This window comes from Capricornis sumatraensis, chromosome 11 (genome assembly GCF_032405125.1).
Source record: "Capricornis sumatraensis isolate serow.1 chromosome 11, serow.2, whole genome shotgun sequence".
Classification (NCBI taxonomy): Eukaryota; Metazoa; Chordata; class Mammalia; order Artiodactyla; family Bovidae; genus Capricornis; species Capricornis sumatraensis.
The window spans coordinates 51,418,020-51,440,823 of NC_091079.1; the positions used below are offsets into that span (position 1 = coordinate 51,418,020).

General features: G+C 38.6%; 1 protein-coding gene across 1 annotated transcript in view; it reads left to right on the forward strand.

The window, feature by feature from the left end:
• The window catches only part of PREX2 (phosphatidylinositol-3,4,5-trisphosphate dependent Rac exchange factor 2), a 294,556-nt gene extending 285,395 nt beyond the window's left edge, over nucleotides 1-9,161 (forward strand). The window contains exons 39-40 of the mRNA XM_068983504.1: nucleotides 1,321-1,388; nucleotides 8,600-9,161. Coding sequence (XP_068839605.1) covers nucleotides 1,321-1,388; nucleotides 8,600-8,645 — 114 coding nt within the window. The 3' untranslated portion in view covers nucleotides 8,646-9,161. The remainder of the gene's footprint in view (nucleotides 1-1,320; nucleotides 1,389-8,599) is intronic.
• The last annotated feature ends 13,643 nt before the right edge of the window (nucleotides 9,162-22,804 follow it).

Consider the following 22,804-nt stretch of genomic DNA (forward strand, 5'->3'; position numbering starts at 1 on the left):
GCAGAGAAACTTTCAGGATTTTTAAAATCACTCACCTCCATTTATACTCAGCCCCAAACTCTGGTATTTGCTTCTTTGTAGTAACTCATTCCCATTATGAACTGGACAATGAATATTCCTGAACTCGACAGATTTGCAAAGACTTTTTTCATTGCTAAAGCACATTATCTTTGTACTATAATCTTTGAGGCAGAATTCTTACATTTTAGAGATCCACATGCACCTGCCTTGTCTAGAAACTGCTTTAAACTATTTAAGGAAATATTTTCTTGATAAATACTATGAATCTCTAAACAGCTATTCAGCTAAGCACAGAACAAGCTGCATGCAGGTGATAGAACTTGATTTCTGTCCCTGGAAAATGGGGGTGGGGATGGTGGGGCGCAGAGCAGGTATTTCTTTGCTCACTTCCTGTTTTCAATGTCTTAACTATTGCTTAAATATTGAATAATGACATACATGAGATAGTGAACAGGGAACTGTCATTCAGCCTTATTTTGAAATGATTTAGATGGCTCTTGAAATAAATATCAATCCTTTTAAACAGTGTGTCAGTGTTATTTTTACTCTTTTTAAAAATTTTATGTATTTATTTATTTTTGGCTATACTGGGTCTTTGTTGCTGCACAGGCTTCTCCCAAGTTTTGGCAAGCAGGAGCTGATCTCTAGTTGTAGTGTGCGGGCTTCTCATTGCAGTGGCTTCTCTTGTTGCAGAGTATGGGCTCTAGGGTGCTGGAGTTTCAGTAGTTGCAGCCTGTGGGCCCAGTGGTTGTGGCTCCTGGGCTCTAGAGCACAAGCTCAATAGTTGTGATGCACGAGCTTAGTTGCTCCACTGCATGTGGGATCTTCCCAGATCAGGGATCGAACCCTTGTCTCCTACTCTGGCAGGCAGATTCTTTATCACTGAGCCACCAGGGAAGCCCTATTTTGATTCTTAAAAGCATTAATTTTGAAAATACTCAGATGATAATGTCTTTCTCCTTCTTGAGTATCTCTTGATGTTACATATATCATTGCAATGACACTCTCCACTCAAATGTTAAGGGTATGTTGAAAGTGAAGTGAAAGTGATAGTTGCTTAATCATGTCCGACTCTTTGCGACCCCATGGACTATACAGTCCATGGATTTCTCCAGGCCAGAATACTGGAGTGGGTAGCCATTGCTTCTCCAGGGAATCTTCCCAACCCAGGGATCGAATACAGGTCTCCCACATTGCAGGTGGATTCTTTACCAGCGGAGCCACCAGGGAAGCCCATGGTATGTTAAATAATTACTAGTATGATGCAGAATTAAAAGTGATTGTCCTTATTTCTTTCAGGGAGCAAGAGTTCAGAACACAGCAAAGAATTTGGGAGTCAGAGACCGGACTCCACAGTCTGCTCCAAGGTGAGTGATTCCCCAGGTCTGCTCTCTCCCAGAGGTCTTGCTACCATGTTCCAGACAGTGTCTCTCACAGCTTGTGCAGCCACAGCAGGATACACCCAGTCTACTACTACTGAATATACTCATGGATATCAGCCTTGTAAGCATTCTGTGGCTCAGTGTGATTAGGTGTAAATGTTCTCTGATTAAATGAAATTTTTAGGTGAAGCAAACTTAAGAGGTAGCATTATGAACATTATTCTGTTTTGTAAGTTCCATCCTGAATTCAAAAACAAAAGTCCACCCAGGTACTACTAAAATAGATATTCCAACTGTGCCAAGCCACCAAAATGCCATTTCCACTTACACTTGTACAATCACATGTGCTTTCTCTCTGGTGTGATGGGTTTTTCCATATGTGTCTTATGAAAAACTGCTCCATAACCACAAAACTCACATTAGGTATCATTTTCTCCTTGAAGTTGTGGTTTTCTTTCTCTGTGTGTTCCCGTAGCATATTGGGTATTGATCTGTTATAACCTTGATTTTGCTGCAGTGTATTGTTACTTGTCTTTCTACCCAAATTGGATATCAATTCTTTAGAGGCAGGGAAGATTCTTTTTGGATTTTATTCATTGCTCATTATAGTGCCTACATAGAATATGTGAACAGACTTTGAGAATGTGTGAATGGATAAATCAATTAATGAGCTTCTTGTTCGTTATTCTACCAAATGTTCACAGCACACATATCATCATGAGAAAGGACTCATGGACAAAGGACTAATCCACCTTTGAATGAAACATGGAAACAACCATCAAAGAAATGTTCCTTTGATTTTCCTGGTGACATTAGGGTAGACAGCCATCTACCTTGAAGTAGGGCAGAGTTAAATAATTTCTTTTACATTTGATTATATATATTTGCATTTTGACAAAATGCAAGCACTTCAAGCGCTGTCACGAAGCAGTTACCAGAACGCGAATGATGACTGCAGCATTTGTGAAATTATATTTCATTCTGAAAAACCGTGTGGGCAGTGAAAGTATTTTCAAAAGGGAGAAATATTTCCCCCGAAAGTGAATGTAGTCCTCAAGTTCTAATTGCATTGATTTTCAGTGCTGACTCCTAACTCTATTTAATCCTCAAGTCTTGTTTATGTTATTGTTCATAGTTGATTAAATGAGAGTCTGTCTTTCGCTTGCTGAAGAATCACTTTACATAGGCATTCTCTCTCCAGGACCTTAGCAGACATAGTATATTTAGATAATAAACCCAGTGAAGCTTTAAAATTCCAAGAAGAAAACAAGATAATGGCTCAGTGAGGTCTTCTTAGCTGGGGCTTATAAACGCTAATGAACAGAGGGGATGAGACTTAAGCATCCTGATCAATAAACCAGTGTGCAACCTCAATATGAGAAAAGAAACCGATGAGCTCAGTGTTTTGTTTATTGGGTTACGTTCAAAACACTTGAAGCAAAAAAAAAAAAACAAAGTGCTAGCTTTAAAGTGAGCATGTTTTACAAGGGGTTAATTGCTCTGAGAGAGAAATCTAGAGCAATTTTTCAATTTTAGTTATGCTTTCATTCATTCTACAAACACTGATTGAGGACTTAAGTAATGGAAAGCACTCTGCTATGCCCGGTGGAGAATGTAAGCATGAGATGAAAATAGTTCCGGCCCTCGAAGAGCTTTCAGTTAAAGAGGCCAGGCTCCTCCGTCCAGGGGATTTCCCGGCAAGCATGCTGGAGTGCATTGCCATGCCATGCATGCCTGGTTTCCTGCATCTCCTGCTTTGCAGGTGGATTCTTTACTGTTGGAGCCCCCAGGGAAGCCAGAGCAAAGCACCACGAGGCTAGGGAGAAAGTGCTAAGTGCTCTGTGAGGGCGCAGGGGGGCGCTAAGGACCACGGAGCACCCGGGAATCCCTCCCATCTTGGAACGAGGATTTCTGCCCCAAAGACAGTGATTTGAAAAACACGTTTGTCTCTCAAGACCGGGCCCTCCATAGGCAAGGGCAACGTTTCTAGAAACATCTTCAGCGAGATATTTTGCTGTCTCTGACTGACATAGTATTTGAATCAAATCCCCAACCAATCTCTATTACAGTTTTCCTCTCTCCATCCACTGCCTTTCATTTTTTAAAATTCACTCAGCAAACATATATTGAATTTCTACTGTGCGACTGTAGATGTCAGGCACTTTGGTAAAAGCTAGGGATAAAGACATAATCCCCGCTACCAGTCAGTAAGGTGTCAAAGAGCAACAACTGAATAAAATGAAAATAGTATACAGTGTGTGTGTGTGATAAGAACCATGACTGCAGCCACTATGAAAAACAGTATGGAGGTTCCTCAAATAACTAAGAATTGAACTGTATGATCCAGCAATTTCACCCCAGGCATGTATCTGGAAAAAAAGGAACAAACTAATTCAAAAAGATGCATGTACCCCCAATGTTCATAGTAGCTCTGTTTATAGCAGTAAGACATGGAATCAACTAACTGAATTCAGAAGATGTAGTATATATATTATATATGTATATAAATGTGTATATACATAACACAGAATGAAATACTACTTAACCTTAAAAAAGAATGGGCTTTCCAGGTGGTGCTAGTGGTAAGGAATCTGCCTGGCAGTGCAGGAGACCCAGGAGACGTGGGTTCGATCCCTGGATAGAAAATGTCAACCCACTCTAGTATTCTTGCCTGGAGAATCCCATGGACAGAGGATACACTACAGTCCATAGTGTCACAAAGAGCCAGACATGACTGAAGCAGTTTAGCGCATGAAAAAGAATAAAGTTCTGCCATTTATAGCCATGTGGATGGACCTAGAGAATATTATGCTGAGTGAAATAAATCAAATGCTATGTGATGTCACTTATATGTGGCATCTAAAAGATAATAAAATGAAACTGCATGTAACACAGAAAAAGACTCACAGACATAGAAAACAAACTTGTGGCTACCAAAGTGTAGAGGGAAGGGGCAGGGGCACATTAAAGGTGTGAGATAATAGATACAAAGACTATCTATCAAACAAGATAAGCAACAAGAATTTATTATATAGCAAGGAATTTATTGTATACCCTTTATACTGTAATAACCTATATTAGAATAAATCTACAAATATTCTAAATCATGGTGCTGTACCCCTGAAATCACACAATGTTATAAAGCATATACATTTCAATTTTTAAAGAAAGAACCATGATAGGAATAGCACAGATTGCCATGGGAACATAGAAAAGGCACATAACTGAGCCTAAGGATGGAGGGGAGAGGTCCCAGAGAATTCCTGACCACATCAGCATGGTAATTAATAGATGTCTTCCTGAGCTGATGCAGTGACCCCAGTGCTGAGAGAACACATCGCATCTGACAGCTACACCTAGACTTCTATGTCTGATGATTCAATGTGATTTAAGAATGATACAGAGCGAGGCTGGAGACATAGGCAGGGGCTGGATCAGAAAAAGACTTGTACCAGATACTGAAGAATTTTCAAGGTAACACGAAGCCAACAAAGAGCCATGAATAAACCGTCTTTCTTTCTGAAAGATTTGGATTTTAGACTTTATGTCTGGCAACGTTAGGAGGAGTCATCTGAGGACAAATGAGACTGAAAGCAGCAGATGCTTTGGACACTACTAATCACTGTAGGAGGGCAGTGAAGAGGAAGATTCTAGGATGACCACCAGACAGATCTCTGGTTTGGATGACAGTGGTGAAAGGTTCTAGTCACTGAGATAGTAGATACAGGAAGAAAAGCATGTGTAGGAAAAGACGATGAGCCTTACTTGGTGATATTACACTGAGGCTCAGGGGAACATGGAGATGCTGTGGTGGGCGGTGCAAACGAGGTTCCTTCCTCCTTGTAACTAGCACACATTGACTGGTCAGAGCAATAAATATATCTTCACTAAGAACCAGATATTACATTCCAGATAATGGCGCACTGCTCTTATTTTCTATCACATTACACACTTTGGCAAGTATTGTGTAATGAAAATTTGATTTTCTTCAGTTGCATGATTGTAATTTGTGTGTATTTGTATCATATTTGTAGACACAAAATGACTTTGGGTCCAAGCTGCTAACGTGTGACCTTACTTCGGTTATTTACCTTTCTTAGACAGTTTTTCCATCTATAAAATGGAGACAGTTGCCTCAGGACCGAGTGCCCAGGTAGTGCTCATGCGTACTCAGTCATGTCCGACTCTTTGCAACCCCATGGACTGTAGCCCGCCAGGCTCTTGTATCCATGGGATTCTTCAGGCAAGAATACTGCAATGGGTTGCCGTTTCCTTCTCTAGGGGATCTTCCTGACCCAGCGATCGAACCTGTGTCTCGTACATCTCCTGATTGGCAGGCGGGTTCTTTGGGACAGAGTAGTGTTGATAATTTCATCTGTTTTGTGGTCTCCTTTAGCACAGCTCTTCTTTGTGCCTTGTTGAAAAATGAAGGCTGTGATCTGTGTAGACTGAAGTTTGAGAATCCTACTTTCTGCAGCCTTGGATTTGAGCTGGAAACACCAGCTCCAGGATGGCTCCTGAGCCCAACAAGAAAGAAGGAAATGGAGCCAGAAACCAATCTTTATCTTGTAGGGCCCGAGGTGTGCACGAGTGGCGTGAGGATGTGGCGAAAGCCCCGAATGTCAGGCAAACGAAGCCTCCATCCCCTCACTGTTTAGATGCCAAAAAGCAAACGGGGCAGCACAGAGTGAAAGCCCAGCTCTTACCTGTTACATTTTACTACCACGCTTGATCTGCCTGTTCGCAGTTCCCAAAGCCTGCAAGTTCCATTACAAATGTGTCTGGACTCAGATAACCCTGAGTCCCTTCCAGGAAGCCTCTGCCAAGTGGAATGTGCCCAGCTCTGCTGCAGTACCCAGAGCTATTACATCATTAGGTGAATGCAGGGAGTAGCCTTTTCTCCAAATTACGAGGCAGTCTTTTCAAAGGCTGCTCTACCCAGTGGCGTTAGCCGCATTATGTGGAAGCGTGCAGTGCAAAGTAATGGCAGGTGGCTACTCGGCCCAGACCTCACGGGTAAGGATGTTTGCCACCCAGCCAACTGTTCCTGTTCTACCTGAGGCCTTTTCACTCATTAGGCTGTACTGTCAGGAAATAAAATGAAATTAAAGAGAAGAATGCTCCCTTCCTTCTATTATTCCAGCTCTGGGAATGCAGTCTGAAGCAACATCATATCCTTCAGCTGCACAAGCAGCTTTGAAGTCTATCAGCTCAATTTAACGTATGCTTTTCTCTGGGAAGGATGAAATAAGCTTTTCTGGTGTGAGATGTCCTTATTTCAGCATTCATTTTCTTCCGTGGAGATGACACGTACAGTATTAAACACCTTGCAGACTCCAAAGGCAATTACTTCTTGTCTGGGTTTCCAGAATGGGAAAGTTATTTTGTTTAACTAGATTTCTAACTTGATGTTAAATCTTTTTCATTCTCCCCCACCCTTTGATTTTGAATGACTGTGGGATTAAATGTTGAAGGGAGAAGAAGTTTATAATTTGCTGAATTTGTCAGCAGCACATTTAAACTGTGTTCAATTTCATCTGTAAGAGAGAGTGACTTAGCACAGAGACCCGTGGGTTTGGAGTGCTTTTATCACAGAGCAAAGTTGGACTTCTCTGGCAGTTCAATGGTTAAGACTCCATGCCTCCAATAGGGGGTGTTGGTTTGAGCCCTGGTCATGGAGAAGGCAATGGCACCCCACTCTAGTACTCTAGCCTGGAAAATCCCATGGGTGAAGGAGCCTGGTAGGCTACAGTCCATGGGGTTACTAAGAGTCGGACACAACTGAGCGACTTCACTTTCACTTTTCACTTTCATGCATTGGGTAAGGAAATGGCAACCCACTCCAGTGTTCTTGCCTGGAGAATCCCAGGGACAGTGGAGCCTGGTAGGCTGCCGTCTATGGGGTCACACAGAGTCGGACACGACTGAAGCGACTTAGCAGCAGCAGCAGTAGCAGCAGGGAACTGGAATCTCACGTGCTGTATGATGTAGCTGAAAAAAGAAGAAAAAAAAGAACGTAAAATGGAGCAAAGTTGAAACCTGCACCTTATATTTCTAGAGCATCAGACTAAGCTCTGAAGTAGACCAGCATGGCCACATTCTTATCGAGGACTCCAGGCTTACAACCAGCTTCATTACGTCCGCTGGTGTTCACTCAAAGTTTAAAGGTTAGTCACTCAGTCATGTCCAACTCTTTGGCACCCCATGGACCGTAGCCCACCAGGCTCCTCTGTCCATGGGAGCTCTCCTAGCAGGAATACTGAAGTGGCTTGCCATTTCCTTCTCCAGGGGATCTTCCTGACCCAGGGATCGAACCCGGGTCTCTATTTGAGCCACCAGGGAAGCCCACCTGTTCTCTCAGCTTTGGCCTTAATAATGGGTGTGCTTTATGCATCACTACTGAAGCAGTTGTATCCACCTTCATTTGGTTCTGGAGTTAGGAGTCAACCATTCAGAAGAACGTGAAGCAGTAGAACTTATATCATCTTCCAGGTTCCGTGCCCCGTGCTCTGCCTGCATGCTGTCTGGTTTCGGAAAACTAAACCTGAGAGGCAAAGAGAGCATCTTGGGGCATCTCCACCAGTTCAAACGGATTCCTTGGCCCACTTGAATCTCCACCTGATTCTATTGACAAGGGCGTGACAGTGTGGATAGAGCTGGGCAGGTGTTCCTTAGGAAACACCAGCTCCTTGTGCCCTGAGATTCAGGCCTCAGGACTGTGTCTCATCAGCCTGGCCTTGACCAACTGCCAGCACCACCAGGATGGTACAAGTGAGGCAGAGTTCTAGAACTCAGAAAGTCAGGAATGACTTAAGAGAGAGATGCTATGTTGCTGCAAGATAATCATTATAGATATGATGCTAAGTACCTCCTAGATTTCAGAGCATCGCTTTTGCTACCAGCAAGGTGAACAGCCCAGATTGACAGCACTGGAGCAGAAGCAGCTGGTGTAAAAACGGCAGCATTGCCTAGTCAGTGGGCATGTAGATGTGCAAAGATGTGGGTGTTTTGTAATAACAGAACCAAAATTTTGGAGTTTGCTAACGCATATGCAATTTTTAGTGAAATAGGTGATAGGATCTTGACTGACTCCCAAACCAAGAAGTTCTTGTCAATGTATTTGTCATACCAATAAAAACATCTCAAGTGATGTAAATGTGCTGGGTCACTGTCACACCTTCCCATGCCTTTTCTAGGCTGTATAAGCTGTGTGAGCCGCCTCCCCCGGTTGGAGAAGAATGATGAGCATCTTCAAGGAACCAGACAAGCAGAAGCTTCTGAACACTGGATGAGACAAAGGACGTGCTGGCTAAACATCCTCCACTCAGCATAAAGAAATGGACTTTTTTCTCTGACTCTTTCATCATGCTGTAAATAACTAATGTTCAGCTTATACTTAGATGTTTGTGCTGGAAATGGATAGAAGTCCATTCAAACAACTCAGCTTCACAGACTGATCTCTCTCTGTGTTAACATGAATTATTCGTCCTGGAGATTATATGAAAAAAGATCCAAGATGAAACATTAACCATTGTGCCTCTTTTCCCATTTATTGAAATTACCATATTGCGTTCGCTTTTCATCTTCTCCAAATGGAGCATGTAATGATGGATATTTCCACTTGAAGAAGTCTGTCATTGGAGAGCCTGGCCACACTTTCCAGGTGATCACACAGAGATGTGGCAGACGGCAGAGACTGGGCGTCGTAGGTTTTTGGTCTCCTGCTTGCCTCTGAGAAAGTCGTTTGTGGGTGAACGGTGAGGAGCATCCTTTACTCTTTTTCAGTAAGAGAAAGAGTATTTCTCAGTAGAGGAGAAGAGAGCTGATGGAGGCCTCCAGCAGCATCTTCTTCCAGCTGCTTTCAGGGATGCTTTCTGCTTGTGGAGAGTTCCAGTGAACCAGTGCTGTCCTTGGTCTCTGAAATGAACATGGCTTCCTTGGATAATGAGTCCTGAAGCTGGGACGTAGGTGTCCAGGGGTGGGGAGAAGCAGGGATTGGGAAGGATTGGGAGGACGACTAGGGTGAAGCAGGGGAAAATAATCCTACTAAAAAACTCAACCTTTGAATTTGAAAGATACCTGGAACTCTTATTCAGGCTTTCATATGAGATGTCAGACTCTTAGAGAATACACCATACTGAGTGTGTTTCTATCAAGGTAGTATATGTATAAGATGAGAAAATAAAGCTTTATTTGTTGAACTTTAAAAGGACTATTAGAGACCTTGATAACTTATGAAAGTACAAGGTATATTCTATTTTCATTCTAAAGTTTACATAATGTTTTTCTGTCTACATTGATAAAATATTAATAATGTTTCCTTAGCATAGTGAAAATCATAATATTGATTTTAAATCTATAATTTTTCAAAACAGTTAAATGCCCCTGCTGTGATTGTGATACTTATGTGGATTTAGATTAATTTTCTATATGAAAAGCTTTCCGCAAGTAAAGTATTTACAAACCATTGTTAAATTTTAATTTATGAAATTTGATAATAGTTTTCAAACTCATTAAAAAGCTTTCATCACTAGCAGTTGTGTATTCAATAACAGAAACACTGTGTTATGTGTACACGAGGTCTTCATGTCCTGGTCAAGGTAATAAATGTTCTTTCACACAGAAGCACTGAAGACTTTCATGATAAGTACATATTTATAATGAAAAATAAACCAACATCAGAGTTTTCAGACAAAAAAGTTGAACACTTTGAATTTAATGAAGATATAACCTTAATATAAATATTTACATTAAATATGTTCTTAACTTTCAGGGCTTTAACATTTTTGATACTATTGCCAGTAATCCTGAAGTTCCATGAGATTAGTAAATTGTGATGTTCCTGTTACTGACAATTTGATTACGTTTAACATAGGAATAATGAGTGAGCAAAACTGATTAACTAGCAAGTATTTTTCATGTTGTCATTACTGTTGCCTGATCACCACCCTGGAAGCCATATTCCTTGTCAAAGGTATGAAAGGGCCTCTTAAACATTTCAGTCATACTTTGTATTTCATGGGAGAAATTATCTGCTATTGTATTTATAAATTAGCATACTTTAAGATTGTATCTCTATATAATAGAATGTACTTAATACTATTTTAAGGGTTATACATGGTGTAAGTGTACCATCTATTAATGCTTGGCACTTAATAAAAGCTCAAAAGTTAGTGATGACATGGTACCATCAATCACTGTGATTTTTTATTGTAATGAAAACTGTAGCTAAAACCTAAGTAATTTCTATGTGCCAAGCAATACCTCCAGGAGCTTTGCCATAGTTTCTTGTTATTGCTTCATTAATCCTCATAGTGATGTTTTGAGGTGATATTCTTAGCATCACCCCTGTTTTACAGTTGAGGAACTGAAGCAAAGAATGGTTCAATGACTTGCCCAAGATCACATGGCCAATAAGTGGTAGAACCAGGATTTGAGTGTAGGAAGTCTGCCTTCTTAATACATTATGTTGCTTTTCCTTATTGATACAGGAAATGTTATAATACTGCCAGTTATTTGTTAGTAAAGTTGGAGTTCTGTGTGCTGTGGGCCATTACATTATACATGTTATAGTAAGAAAAAAGTGAATGGAAACATATAAAGTGCCTCTAAATACATGAAAATCACAGGATATGCTGGATATTTTGCCATTCTGGATACACATTATGAAGTAACCTAATGCTATTGCAATCTGAAAAGACATGATCTATTCCTCATAATTGAAGATAACAGTTTTAGATATGTTTTAAAAGTCTTGAATAGTACATTATATAAAATCTCATTCCAAAACAGTGGTGACAGCAAAAAATCATGTGAGTGAATGAATAAGGACAACTCTTCAACACCACGATGTACCTCTGTGTGACAGTGGACATTCAGCTGACCTTGAGCTTTTATACGGGCTCGGGCATGTTCAGGGTGGTATGACCATAGGTTGGCCTTGATATGACCATAGACTGACCTTGAGTTTTTAGAATGGGTTTACCTAAGTGCTCACATACTGTTCTGCAACCAGTGTACCTTTTAACGTTACAGAAGCCTGCTAACAGTTCTCCAGGTTCTCCCAACTTTGCAGTTGTAAGTATGGACCTCTGCCCCTCCACCTAAAACGGAAGGTTGCGCCTAGAAATGTTGGTTCTTAATATGGGGCGGATTGATAAATGCTTAACTGGTAATTCGTGGTCAAGAAATCTGAAACATTCCATTGTACCTTATAAAGTTTTCTTATTAAATATGAAAAATTAATATTAAAGGTATGAGTAATTTGAGGAGACTAGAATTTTACACCTATTTCCATTACATTTAATGAAAAAGAATGGAAGAAAGAAAGAAGGAAGGAAATAAAGAGGGATGGAGGAAGGGAGAGAGGGAGGAAGGAAGGAAAGGACTTTTGTTCTGGTTTTACTTATACTGGATATGTAATGTTGAATTTAGAATCTAAGCTTTATTTTATGAATCAGTATCCCCATCTTAGGAGTCTCATACTATTTTCTGTCTTTTCAAATCACATTCTTCTAGTGATTTAGATTCTCTCTGCATTCAACGGCCACTCTTCTTGCAGCAACAATGTTCAATTTAAAGTTAGATTAATTTCTCATGATATTATAACATATACGACATTGTAATGATATTGGTTCTGACTCTATTAATTTAAATTTTGTGATGAATTCAGAACAGCATGATACTGACCTTGGCATTAACTGTGAAAGCCAAGAAAATGAATGGATAAAAAAATTCTGAGTGGCGTATTAAGTCATTTAGGAAAACAAACTGTTTTCTACTCTTTGGACACATTTTACCAGCAAAACTAATTTTACTGACTTGGAAGCATTCCTTTGAGTTACTGTATGTATTTGAAAATAATAAATGTGTAATTAGAACACTACTCTTTCATTAGTTCATATAGTTCCTATGTCGCATGGTTTAGTGTAGAATAGAAGGCATATTTTTATTCACTTATATATTTAGTAAAACATAAAGTTGAAATTTAAAATGACTAATCTTAATTTAAGTCATTTTCATTTACCCTTTACTTTAAAGGTCATTTTTAGATTTTCTTCACCAGCTGAATTTACAAATAGTGAAACTAACCTTTAGCACGTGATTAAATTGCTTATGAATTTTAAAATTTATGTTTAATTTTTAAAGGCTTTTTTAAGTGAATTATCATACAAAATGATAGCTCAGTTATGATCCCAACGTTAGTAGTAGTTATTTCATTAACAGGTGTATATATTAATCGATTTGCTGAATGAATTGTCAGTTGTCCCGTGTAAGTATGAAGGCAAAAATTTTGGAAACGGTTTAGGACCATCTGAACCTTGGTTAAGGAAAATATTCTGTATTTTATAAAGTTTTTCACATTTAGAGATGAGCCTCAGAAGTTTCATCCTTTATGAAGCAGCCAAGTTGGGATAAGCTTCCAGCAGGTGTCTGGACCAAGAACGGGCTCAGGCTGATTCCTTTACATACAGTGGCCACAACCTTTGAAGGTGCTGTGACTCCATAGTAGTTATTGTGGTTAGTCTTTTGTTTTCGAAGAATTTTGCTACTTAAAAGTTTTGCTTTTAACAGTAACCTCAGCGTTCATTTTGCCAAGTTGTGCTTGACCTCCTTCACTCAGGATAGTTCACTTCTCTCACTGAGAAGACATTTCTGAAGTCTACTAGGTATACTAAGAGATAAATATATATTTTATATACATATATTAATATTTATAATGTTCTGTTTTTATGATAATACATTATAAAAATGACTTAGATTCTTCTGTCTTGTTCTGTATGAAGGTATGAAATATGGAGTGGGTCAGTATATTGAGTGTGTGTCTAAATATGCCGTGAGTGTCCCTGGGAGGCCATCTTTTGATCACTGGCACTAGTCTGCTACTTAGTCTGGAGTCTGTTGATCTGGCTTTGCCATCAGAGGTAGTTGATTAAGAACAAAATTATTGAATTCTTAAATGATAGTTCTAGTAGAAATAGAAAGCTTTGAACAGTTCATTTGGGGTCAAATAACAGAATAAATATTATCCACTCATGTGTTCATTCAACAAACGTGTTTGAGAATTCACTTTGTAAAAGGCACAGTTGGTGGGCTGCCTTTATGCGTTGCATGTATTTGGTTCAAAAATCTCAGTGTCTCCTCCGCGTTAATCTCCTTTGTGTCTTTTTCCTGTAATGACGTTATTTGTAATGCAAACTTATTCTAATACCATGTAGATATATATGTTGTGTGATTTCAAGAATACTAAGTTGATAAAATGCTCTAGAAAGCATACATTTAACCTTAAGTATCTAATCCCTCAAGCAAATTTACTAGAGTTTCAGATGAATATATATTTTTGTAACTGCCAAGTAAATGAGTAGAACATAGCTTTTTTGTTTAAAAATATTTTTATAAGTATGCATTTACACAGCATTCATTATTTTAAACATTAAAATATCAAGTGGGTTCTATAAATAGTGATTCTTTTGAATATATCCATATTTAACATTGTATAACACCCAAACTGTAATGACAAATGTCATACGAATATGTTATTATAGTAGTGTGTTTTTTCCTTTGTAAAATATATGTAACATAGTTTGAATCTCTCAGTATTTTGTGCATGGTTAAAATAATCAAGTGTACTATGTATTTTATATCATTTATTTTTGTCTGCATAAAAGACTAGAATAGTAACATTGTATCATGTGTCAAAAATAATAAAGTGAGATGTAGTATGACCATTTCAGTTTCTATCCATTTAAATTTAATCAATTCCTGTTATGTTTTCACTTGTTTAAGAGACAAAAATATGCATGAAACAGAGCTTTTCATCCTTTAAGAATTCACAAGCTCAACAGAAGAAACTGATAAACATGTGAAACAAATCTACAAATATGAACTAAGGTGAGTTGTAGAGACAGTAACTGCTAGGAAAAGAAGCTAAATAGGGGCAGGAAAGCTTCATGGAAAGAGACTGTGTGTTCCTTGAATTAATGAGCCAGTCTATCAAGGTTTATTCAATACCTGTTATGGATAAGCCCCTATCATGGTTACTGAGGGTGTTATAGATGCATATAATTCCCAGACTCTACGGTTAAATAACTTGGTAATATAAAGGATTATCACAGTGCACAAACTAAAATGGTAATTACCAACAAAAGGCAATACACACTAATGAGAGATAGGACGATGAGAAATATGTACTATAGAAATAGAAGGAATTTAGATTCAACCCAACATGTCTTTATTGGGCATCTAGAAATTTCTTAACAGGTTCCAAGCTAAGCTGGATAATTGGTCCTTAGAAACATATATGGTGATTGCTCATGTGGAGTTTACAGTTCTAGAAGGGGAAGGCTAACCAGAAAACACAAAAACGATGAAAGTTGGCTAGGTCAGTGTTCAGAATGTGTAAGGTTAAGCAACAGAAGAAGTGGACGCAGCCTTGTAACAAGAACAGCTTGTACTGAGATGCAAATGTGCCAGATATTTTGGTGAGATGATGAGTAAATTAGTTTGGATAGAGGGTCAAGATTTGTGAATATGATAACTAATAATGCTGAACATTTTACCTGAGCTTTTGGCTGTTAATATAATGATTTGGGGGCCTCCCTGGTAGCTCAGATGGTAATGACTCTGCCTGCAATGCGAGGGACCTGGATTCGATCCCTGGGTTGGGAAGATCCCCTGGAGAAGGAAAAGGCTACCCACTCCAGTATTTTGGCTGGAGAATTCTGTGTCGCAAAGAGTCAGACATGACAGAGCAACTTTCACAAATAATGATTTGTATGAATTGTCTGCTTAGATGCCTGCACATTTTGATTGAGCTTGTTGCTTTTGATTATTAAATTATAAATTTATTTATATACCAAAAAAAAAAGAATATTTATGCATGTGATTAGAGAGAGCTATAGATTGAAAAGAAGGTTGAATCTGGATGGTATAGGTGTCTCAGTGCCAGGCTAAGAAGTCTGGACATTTTACAGGGAAGAAAATTGAGACATCTAGTTAATAGCAATAATAAAAAATTACAAAATTCCAGTGAGAAGTTTGAAAAATTTGTATGCTGTTGACTATATAGACCACCTCAGAAAAGTGGAAGGAAATAATCATTGGAGGAAGCAAAAATCAATGACTACATTTTACCTTTTGGAGATTGCTGTTATACTGAGATTGCAAATTTAATACAGTAATAAGAAAAACTGAAATGAACAAATAGAGGTTATTTGTTTTAGAGCAGCAGTCCAGACACTGGTGTTCCAGAGTCACTATTAGGTCGCTATTAGACACACATATAAAACGTATTTTGTGGTCAAAATTGATTTTAAGAAACACAGACTCAAACAGATTTTCTTTATCATAGGACTTCTCTAACCTTTAAAATGCTTATAAAGATCACAACTTTGGAAGAAAGAGGTGATGTGTTTCACAACTTACTAGAAGAGAGGACATGTTTCATAGAAGATTTGCTAATATTTTCTTGGAATACAAATATTCAGTGGAGCACAAAGTGGGAAAACTGTTCTAAAAACTTCATTAAACATAAAGGGGAAAAAAGGTAAACAAGAAATGGGGCAGCCATTTATTACCTGGTTTAGTGGAGGGGGGTGGGTGGTAGGAAAGCTTTAAGGCTTAAAGGAAGAACTACTGACAATTTTTTTATATCTACTTTTGTTTTTTTTTTTTACTGAAATATAGTTAACTTGCAATGTTGGATCAATTTCTGGTATATAGCAAAGGACATTTACATAAATGAACAATAACAGTGGATTAGAATTAAAATCAGGCTGTGATATTGTCACCATTCATCCATGTTCATAACATTAGGGGCTTGGAAGAGCATATTCTATTCAAATGCAGACGTATCCTTTCTGATCATTTCAGCTTATAATGTGATGAGATGTTAGAATAGAGGATATTTTAGTGACTCAAATATTGATGGCACCAGTTTGCCATGTTTTCTGGACTAAATTTGTAATTCTGCATGGCCATGTCCAGGGTGCTTAAGTTAGATGATGTGAAGGTTAAAGACTAATTTTCTTTTCACAAAAAGTATTTTAAAATTTAGGTACATAAATCAAGGTAAATTGGAAGTGGTCAAATAGGAGATGGCAAGAGTGAACATCGACATTTTAGGAATCAGTGAACTAAAATGGACTGGAATGGGTGAATTTAACTCAGATGACCATTGTATCTAGTACTGTACGCAAGAATCCCTTAGAAGAAGTGGAGTAGCCCCCACAGTCAACACAAGATTCTGAAATGCAATGCTTGGATGCAATCTCAAAAATGACAGAATGATTTCAGTTCAATTCCAAGGCAAACCATTCAATATCAGAGTAATCCAAGTCTATGCCCCGTATACTAATGCTGAAGAAGCTGAAGTTGAATGGTTCTATGAAGACCTACAAGAACTAAACCTTCTAGAACTAAAACCCAAAAAAAGATATCCTTTTCATCATAGGGGACTGGAATGCAAAAGTAGGAAGTCAAGAGATACCTGGAGTAACAGGCAAATTTGGCCTTGGAGTAAAAACAAAGCAGGTAAAAGGCTAACAGAATGCACTGTCATAGCAAACACCCTCTTCCAGCAGCACAAGAGAAGACTCTACACATGGACATCACCAGATGGTCAATACTGAAATCAGACTGATTATATTCTTTGCAGCCAAAGATGGAGAAGCGCTATACAGTCAGCAAAAATAAGACCGGGAGCTGACTGTGGCTCAGATAATGAACTCCTTACTGCCAAATTCAGACTTAAATTGAAGAAAGTAGGAAAAACCACTAGACCATTCAGGTATGACCTAAATCAAATCCCTTACGATTATACAGTGGAAGTGACAAACAGATTCAAGGGATTAGATCTGATAGACAGAGTGCCTGAAGAACTGTGGACGGAGGTTCATGACATTGTACAGGAGGCAGTGATTAAGACCATCCCCAAGGAAAAGAAATGCAAAAAGGCAAAATGGTTGTCTGAGGAGGCCTTACAAATAGCTGAGAAAAGAAGAGAAAGAAGAAAAGAAGAAAAGGAAAGATTTGAATGCAGCATTCCAAAGAATAGCAAGGAGAGATAAGAAAGCCTTCCTCAGTGATCAATGCAAAGAAATAGAAGAAAAAAATAGAATGGGAAAGATTAGACATCACTTCAAGAAAATTAGAGACACCAAGGGAACATTTCATGCAAAGATGAGCACAGTAAAGGACAGAAATGGTATGGACCTAATAGAAGCAGAAGATGTTAAGAATACACAGAAGGCTATACCAAAAGCAGTTTCATGACCCAGATAACCATGATAGTGTGATCACTCACCTAGAGCTGGACATCCTGAAATGTGAAGTCAAGTGTGCCTTAGGAAGCATCACTACGAACAAAGCTAATGGAGGTGATGGAATTCCAGTTGAGCTATTTCAAATCTTAAAAGATGATGTTGTGAAAGTGCTACACATGATATGTCAGCAAATTTGGAAAACTCAGCAGTGGCCACAGGACTGGAAAAGGTCAGTTTTCATTCAGTCTTGACTAAGCAACTGAACTGACTGATTTTAAAATGTTAAGTGTGGGGTTTTCTCGACTGACATTGGTCTGCTATTTGAACATGATCTGAAGTGTTCCTGTTCAGTTGCTGAGTCACATCTGACTCTTTGTGACTTGTGACCCCATGACCTGCAGCACGCTAGGGTTCCTTGTCCTTCACTATCTCCCAGAGTTTGCTCAAATTCATGCTCACTGAGTTGATGATGCCATCCAGCCATCTCATCCTCTGTCATCCCCTTCTCCCCCTGCCCTTAATCTTTCCCAGCATCAGGGGCTTTTCCAAAGAGTCAGCTCTTCAGATCAGATGGCCAAAGTAACGGAGCTTCAGCATCAGCATCACTCCTTCCAATGAATATTCAATGTTGATTTCCTTTGCAGTAATACAAATATCTCACAGATTTTTTGAAACTGTGTCTTGAAAATATGACTCCTCAGGTCATCTCCGATATTCCTTGGGATCAGGAATTTTTCACTGTTAATTCAAGTGCACACACAAGAAAAAATTCAGTATAAGACTGTCCAGAAATTCAGCAAGTCACAGAGTTCCTTGACTCTCTGCCCTTGACTCACTATCTTGCTTTTACGTAGGAGAGACCTGTGAACTCCTTGTCAGAAAAGTGGTGAGATATATTATTCCAGGGCTGTGTGCTGAGAGAAAAAGGCAGTGATCACCGCATGATATAGTAGAGTATGCTGTTTAGGGCACGTTAGTGCAGAAGGATGAAGACAAGTGAGGATCTAAATGATGGTGCAAGAATGACTAAGGACATACAGGGACAGATTGCCAGGAAATATTAGGTCTGTTAGAAACCTCTGCCACTCAAACTGCCCTCATGTTGACTCACAGTTAAAAATGTTTATCTCAGAGGTTATAGGTTAGGACGTTACCTAATTTTAGCAATGAGGGATCTGGAAGTTACTGGAGAAAATAGACTCAATGATGGTATAAAAAGTCTTATTTACAGTCTTAGAAAAACATATTTCAGTTTTCTAAACTATTGGTTGGAAGGATAAGCTTTCTTTCCTACTTTTTTTCTTTTTATAAAAGGGTATTTTATTGAATTTGTTACAATATTGCTTCTGTTTTATGCTTTGGTATTTCAGCTGCTAGGCCTGTGGGATCTTAGCTCCCCAACCAGGGACTGAACCTACACCCCCTGCACTGGAAGGCAAAGTCTTAACCACTGGACCACTAGGGAAGTCATCCCACTTTTTTCTAATTGAGTGAAATTTACATAACATGAACTCAACCATTATAAAGTGTAAAATTCACTGGCACTTAGTCCATCTGCCATGTTGTGTGTGCAAACATCACCTCTCTAGTTCCAAAGCATCTAACCACCCAAACAGGCTTTTATTAAGTTAAACTTTTGAGATAGGGCTTCCCAGGTGGCACTAGTGGTAAAGAACTCACCTGCCAATGCACAAGAGATGTGAGTTTGATCCCTAGGTCAGGAAGATCCCCTGGAGAAGGGCATGACAACCCACTCCAGTATTCTTGCCTAGAGAATCCCATGGAGAGATGAGCCTGGCCATCTGTAGCTGATAGGATCACAAAGAATCAGACATGACTGAAGCCACTTAGCATGCACACAAACTTTTGAGATAATTGTCTATTGATATTTTTGACAAAGTTTCAAAAGCAATTCAATGAAGAAAGGATAGTTTTTTCACCAAATGGTTCTAAGGCATTTGGACACCAATAGGTATAAAAATGATCTTTGAACTCAGTGTTATGCCTAATATGAAAATTAATTCAAAATGGATCATAGACATAAGTGTAAAACAGGCAATGACAAAACTTTGGGGAAAAAATATAAAACCTTTGAGATCTAGCGCTAGATAGAGTTCTTAGATTTGACACAAGAAAGCATGATCTATAAAAAGAAAAATTGATAATTAAACCTTATCAAAATTTAAAACTTCTTCTATTTTAAAGCCTATGTGAAGACAGTAAAAAGACAAGTTGCAGACTGGGAGGAAATAGTTGCAAACTACATATTTGACAAATTACTAGTGTCTAAGAATATGTAAAGAACTCTGAAAAAAGCCAGTTGCAAAAGATTTCATACTGTATTCCATTTATATAGCTTTCTTGAAATGGCAAAATTGGAGAAATAGAGAACAGATTAGAATGAAGGAAGTATGTTGTGTGGCTATACAAGGGTGACAAGAATGATGCTTGTGGTGATGAGAAGGTCTCTATTTTGACAGTATTAATATTGACATTCTGGTTATGAAGCTCTACTATATTTATGCAAGACCACGACTTTTCAGGGAAACTGGATAAAAGGCATACTAGCTCTTTCTGCATTATTTCTTACAACTGCATGTAATCTACAACAATATCCATAAAAATTTCAATTAAAAATATACAATGAGTTTTAAACACTTCTCACAATGGTAGTTTTAAAGGTAGTTGTATTGGTAAGGAACGTATATTCCTGAAAATGAAATCACATTTTGAGATGTGGCTAAGAAGCATTATGCTTTCCTTCTCTATCTTTCCTCCTCCTAGAATTCATTCATTCAGCCATTCATTCAGTTTTTCATTCATTTATTCACTCATTGAGAAAGTCAACTGCACACACTGAGCACCCACTATCTGAAAACTTGGTATCGGAATTGAGTATCATGCCGCCCTCAGGGCCCCTTGAGAAGCTCATATTTTAGAGGTATGGTGAGCCTGTGTACTGAGCGCATTACAGTACTCTTGATTCAAGGGCCGCTCCAGCAGTTAATAGCTGTGTGACCCTGGGCAAGTTACTTATTTGACTCTCAAAATTCTCTGAGCTGTAAAACTATAATAATAGTGCCCCTTACTTCACAGAACTGCAGCATGTATTGAATGAGATACTGTAGGTAAAAATTTAGCACTACACCTGGTACCTAGAAACACTCTATAGTGTTCATTAGATAACAGAATATTAAATGTTACTATAAAATACAGCAAAGTTAGGGAGAAAGATCTACTCTCCAAATATTCAGACAGATGGCTTATTTGGGAAATAGGAAGATAGAATTGGAGGGGATAACTGTCACTGGAAAGCATGGTACGCCATGTAAAGGAGTTCACAGTTTATCTTGTGGGTGGTGGTGAACCTTTGGAAGTGTTGAAGCAGGGCAGCAAATGATCAAAATTGCTACATTCATAGCAGTGCAGTTAGAAGGCTGTTACAATAAACAAAATTGAGTTTCTCAGAGTGGAATTCTCAGACCAAGTTTGTCAGAATTTCCTGAAGGATTATGCTTTCAAACTGTGGTGCTAGAGAAGACTCTTGAGAGTCCCTTGGACAGCAAGATTAAACCAGTCAATCCTAAAGAAAATCAACCCTGCATATTCATCAGAAGGACTGATGCTGAAGATGAAGCTCCAATACTTTGGCCACCTGATTCAAAGAGCTGACTCATTGGAAAAGACCTGGGAAAGATTGAGGGCGGGAAGAGAACAGAGTGGCAGAGGATGAGATGTTTGAATGGCATCACCAACTCAATGGACATGAGCTTGAGAAAACTCCAGGAGACAGTGAAAGACAGGAAAGCCTGGCATGCTGCAATTTATGGGGTCACAAAGATTTGGACCTTGCTTAGTGACTGAACAACCACAAAGCTTAGGGATTTCATTTTAGTAAGCTTTTCAGGCAATTCTCTTTGCACATTGGGGTTTGAGAATCACTGGTTTAAAGGAAAGTGATGGAATTAATAACAAAAGAGTATCACAGAGAGTAGAGAAGAAAAGATGTTTTGAGAAATATGTAGGAGGTATATATTAGCAACATGTGTTAATTCATAGTATGTGGGAAAGTAAATTAAAAGAAGGAATCAAGGACACCTCTAAAGGTTTTAACTTGGATAGTTGGCCCCCATAATAAGGGAAGGCAGGATGAGTTGCAGATTTGAAAGAAAATAAAATATAGTTGGCCCTCCAGCTATATCCACAGGTTCCAAATTCACAGATTCAATCAACTAGGGATCCAAATTATTCTTTAAAAATTCAAAGAAGTTTTGAAAAGTGAAACTTGAATTTGCTGCATGTCAGCACCCCCTTTAACACATTTACATTATATTTACAACTATTTACATAACATTTGCATTTTATTAGGTATTATAAGTAGCCTAGAGATGATTTAAAGTATACAGAAGGATGTGTATAAATTATATGCAAATACCATGCTATTTTATTTGAGAGACTTGAGCATCCTGGATTTTGGTATGTGTAAGTCTTGGAACCAATCTCCCATCAATACTGAAGGACAATGGTATATGCGTTTTGCAGCATGTCGAATTTGAGGACTTTCAGATGGAGATAGCTAGTTGTCCAAATAAAGCAATCTTTCTAGATTTTAAGTAAGTGATGGGGATTGGGAAATCTAGGAAATATATGGGAAAAATAAGGCCACCCACAAGAACCCATGGAGTTAGAAGCTGAGGATAAAATTCTGAGACACTAAAATTTAAGCAGAAGAAAAGATGCTGTGAGTGCAATCTGAAGGAAATATTTTAAGTGACTGAGAGAAGATTCAAGAAATAGGCTGGTTTCCACATAACGTTGATCAGAGTTCCCTGTGCTATACAGTAGGTCCTCCTTCGTTATCCATTTTAAATATAGCAATGTATACATGTTGATCTCAAACTCTGCTTGATGTTATGTGGCAGTCTGGATGAGAGTGGAGTTTGGGGAAGAATGGATACATGTATCTTAGTATGGCTGAGTTGTTCTGCTGTGCATCTGAAACTATCACAATATTGTTAATTGGCTATACACAAATATAAAATGAAAAGTTTAACAAAAAAAGAAAAAGAGTGGTCATGGAGGTCAGAAAGGTAGAGGGAATTACCAAATTCATAGTCGTAAGTACATTAGGAAGGCAAA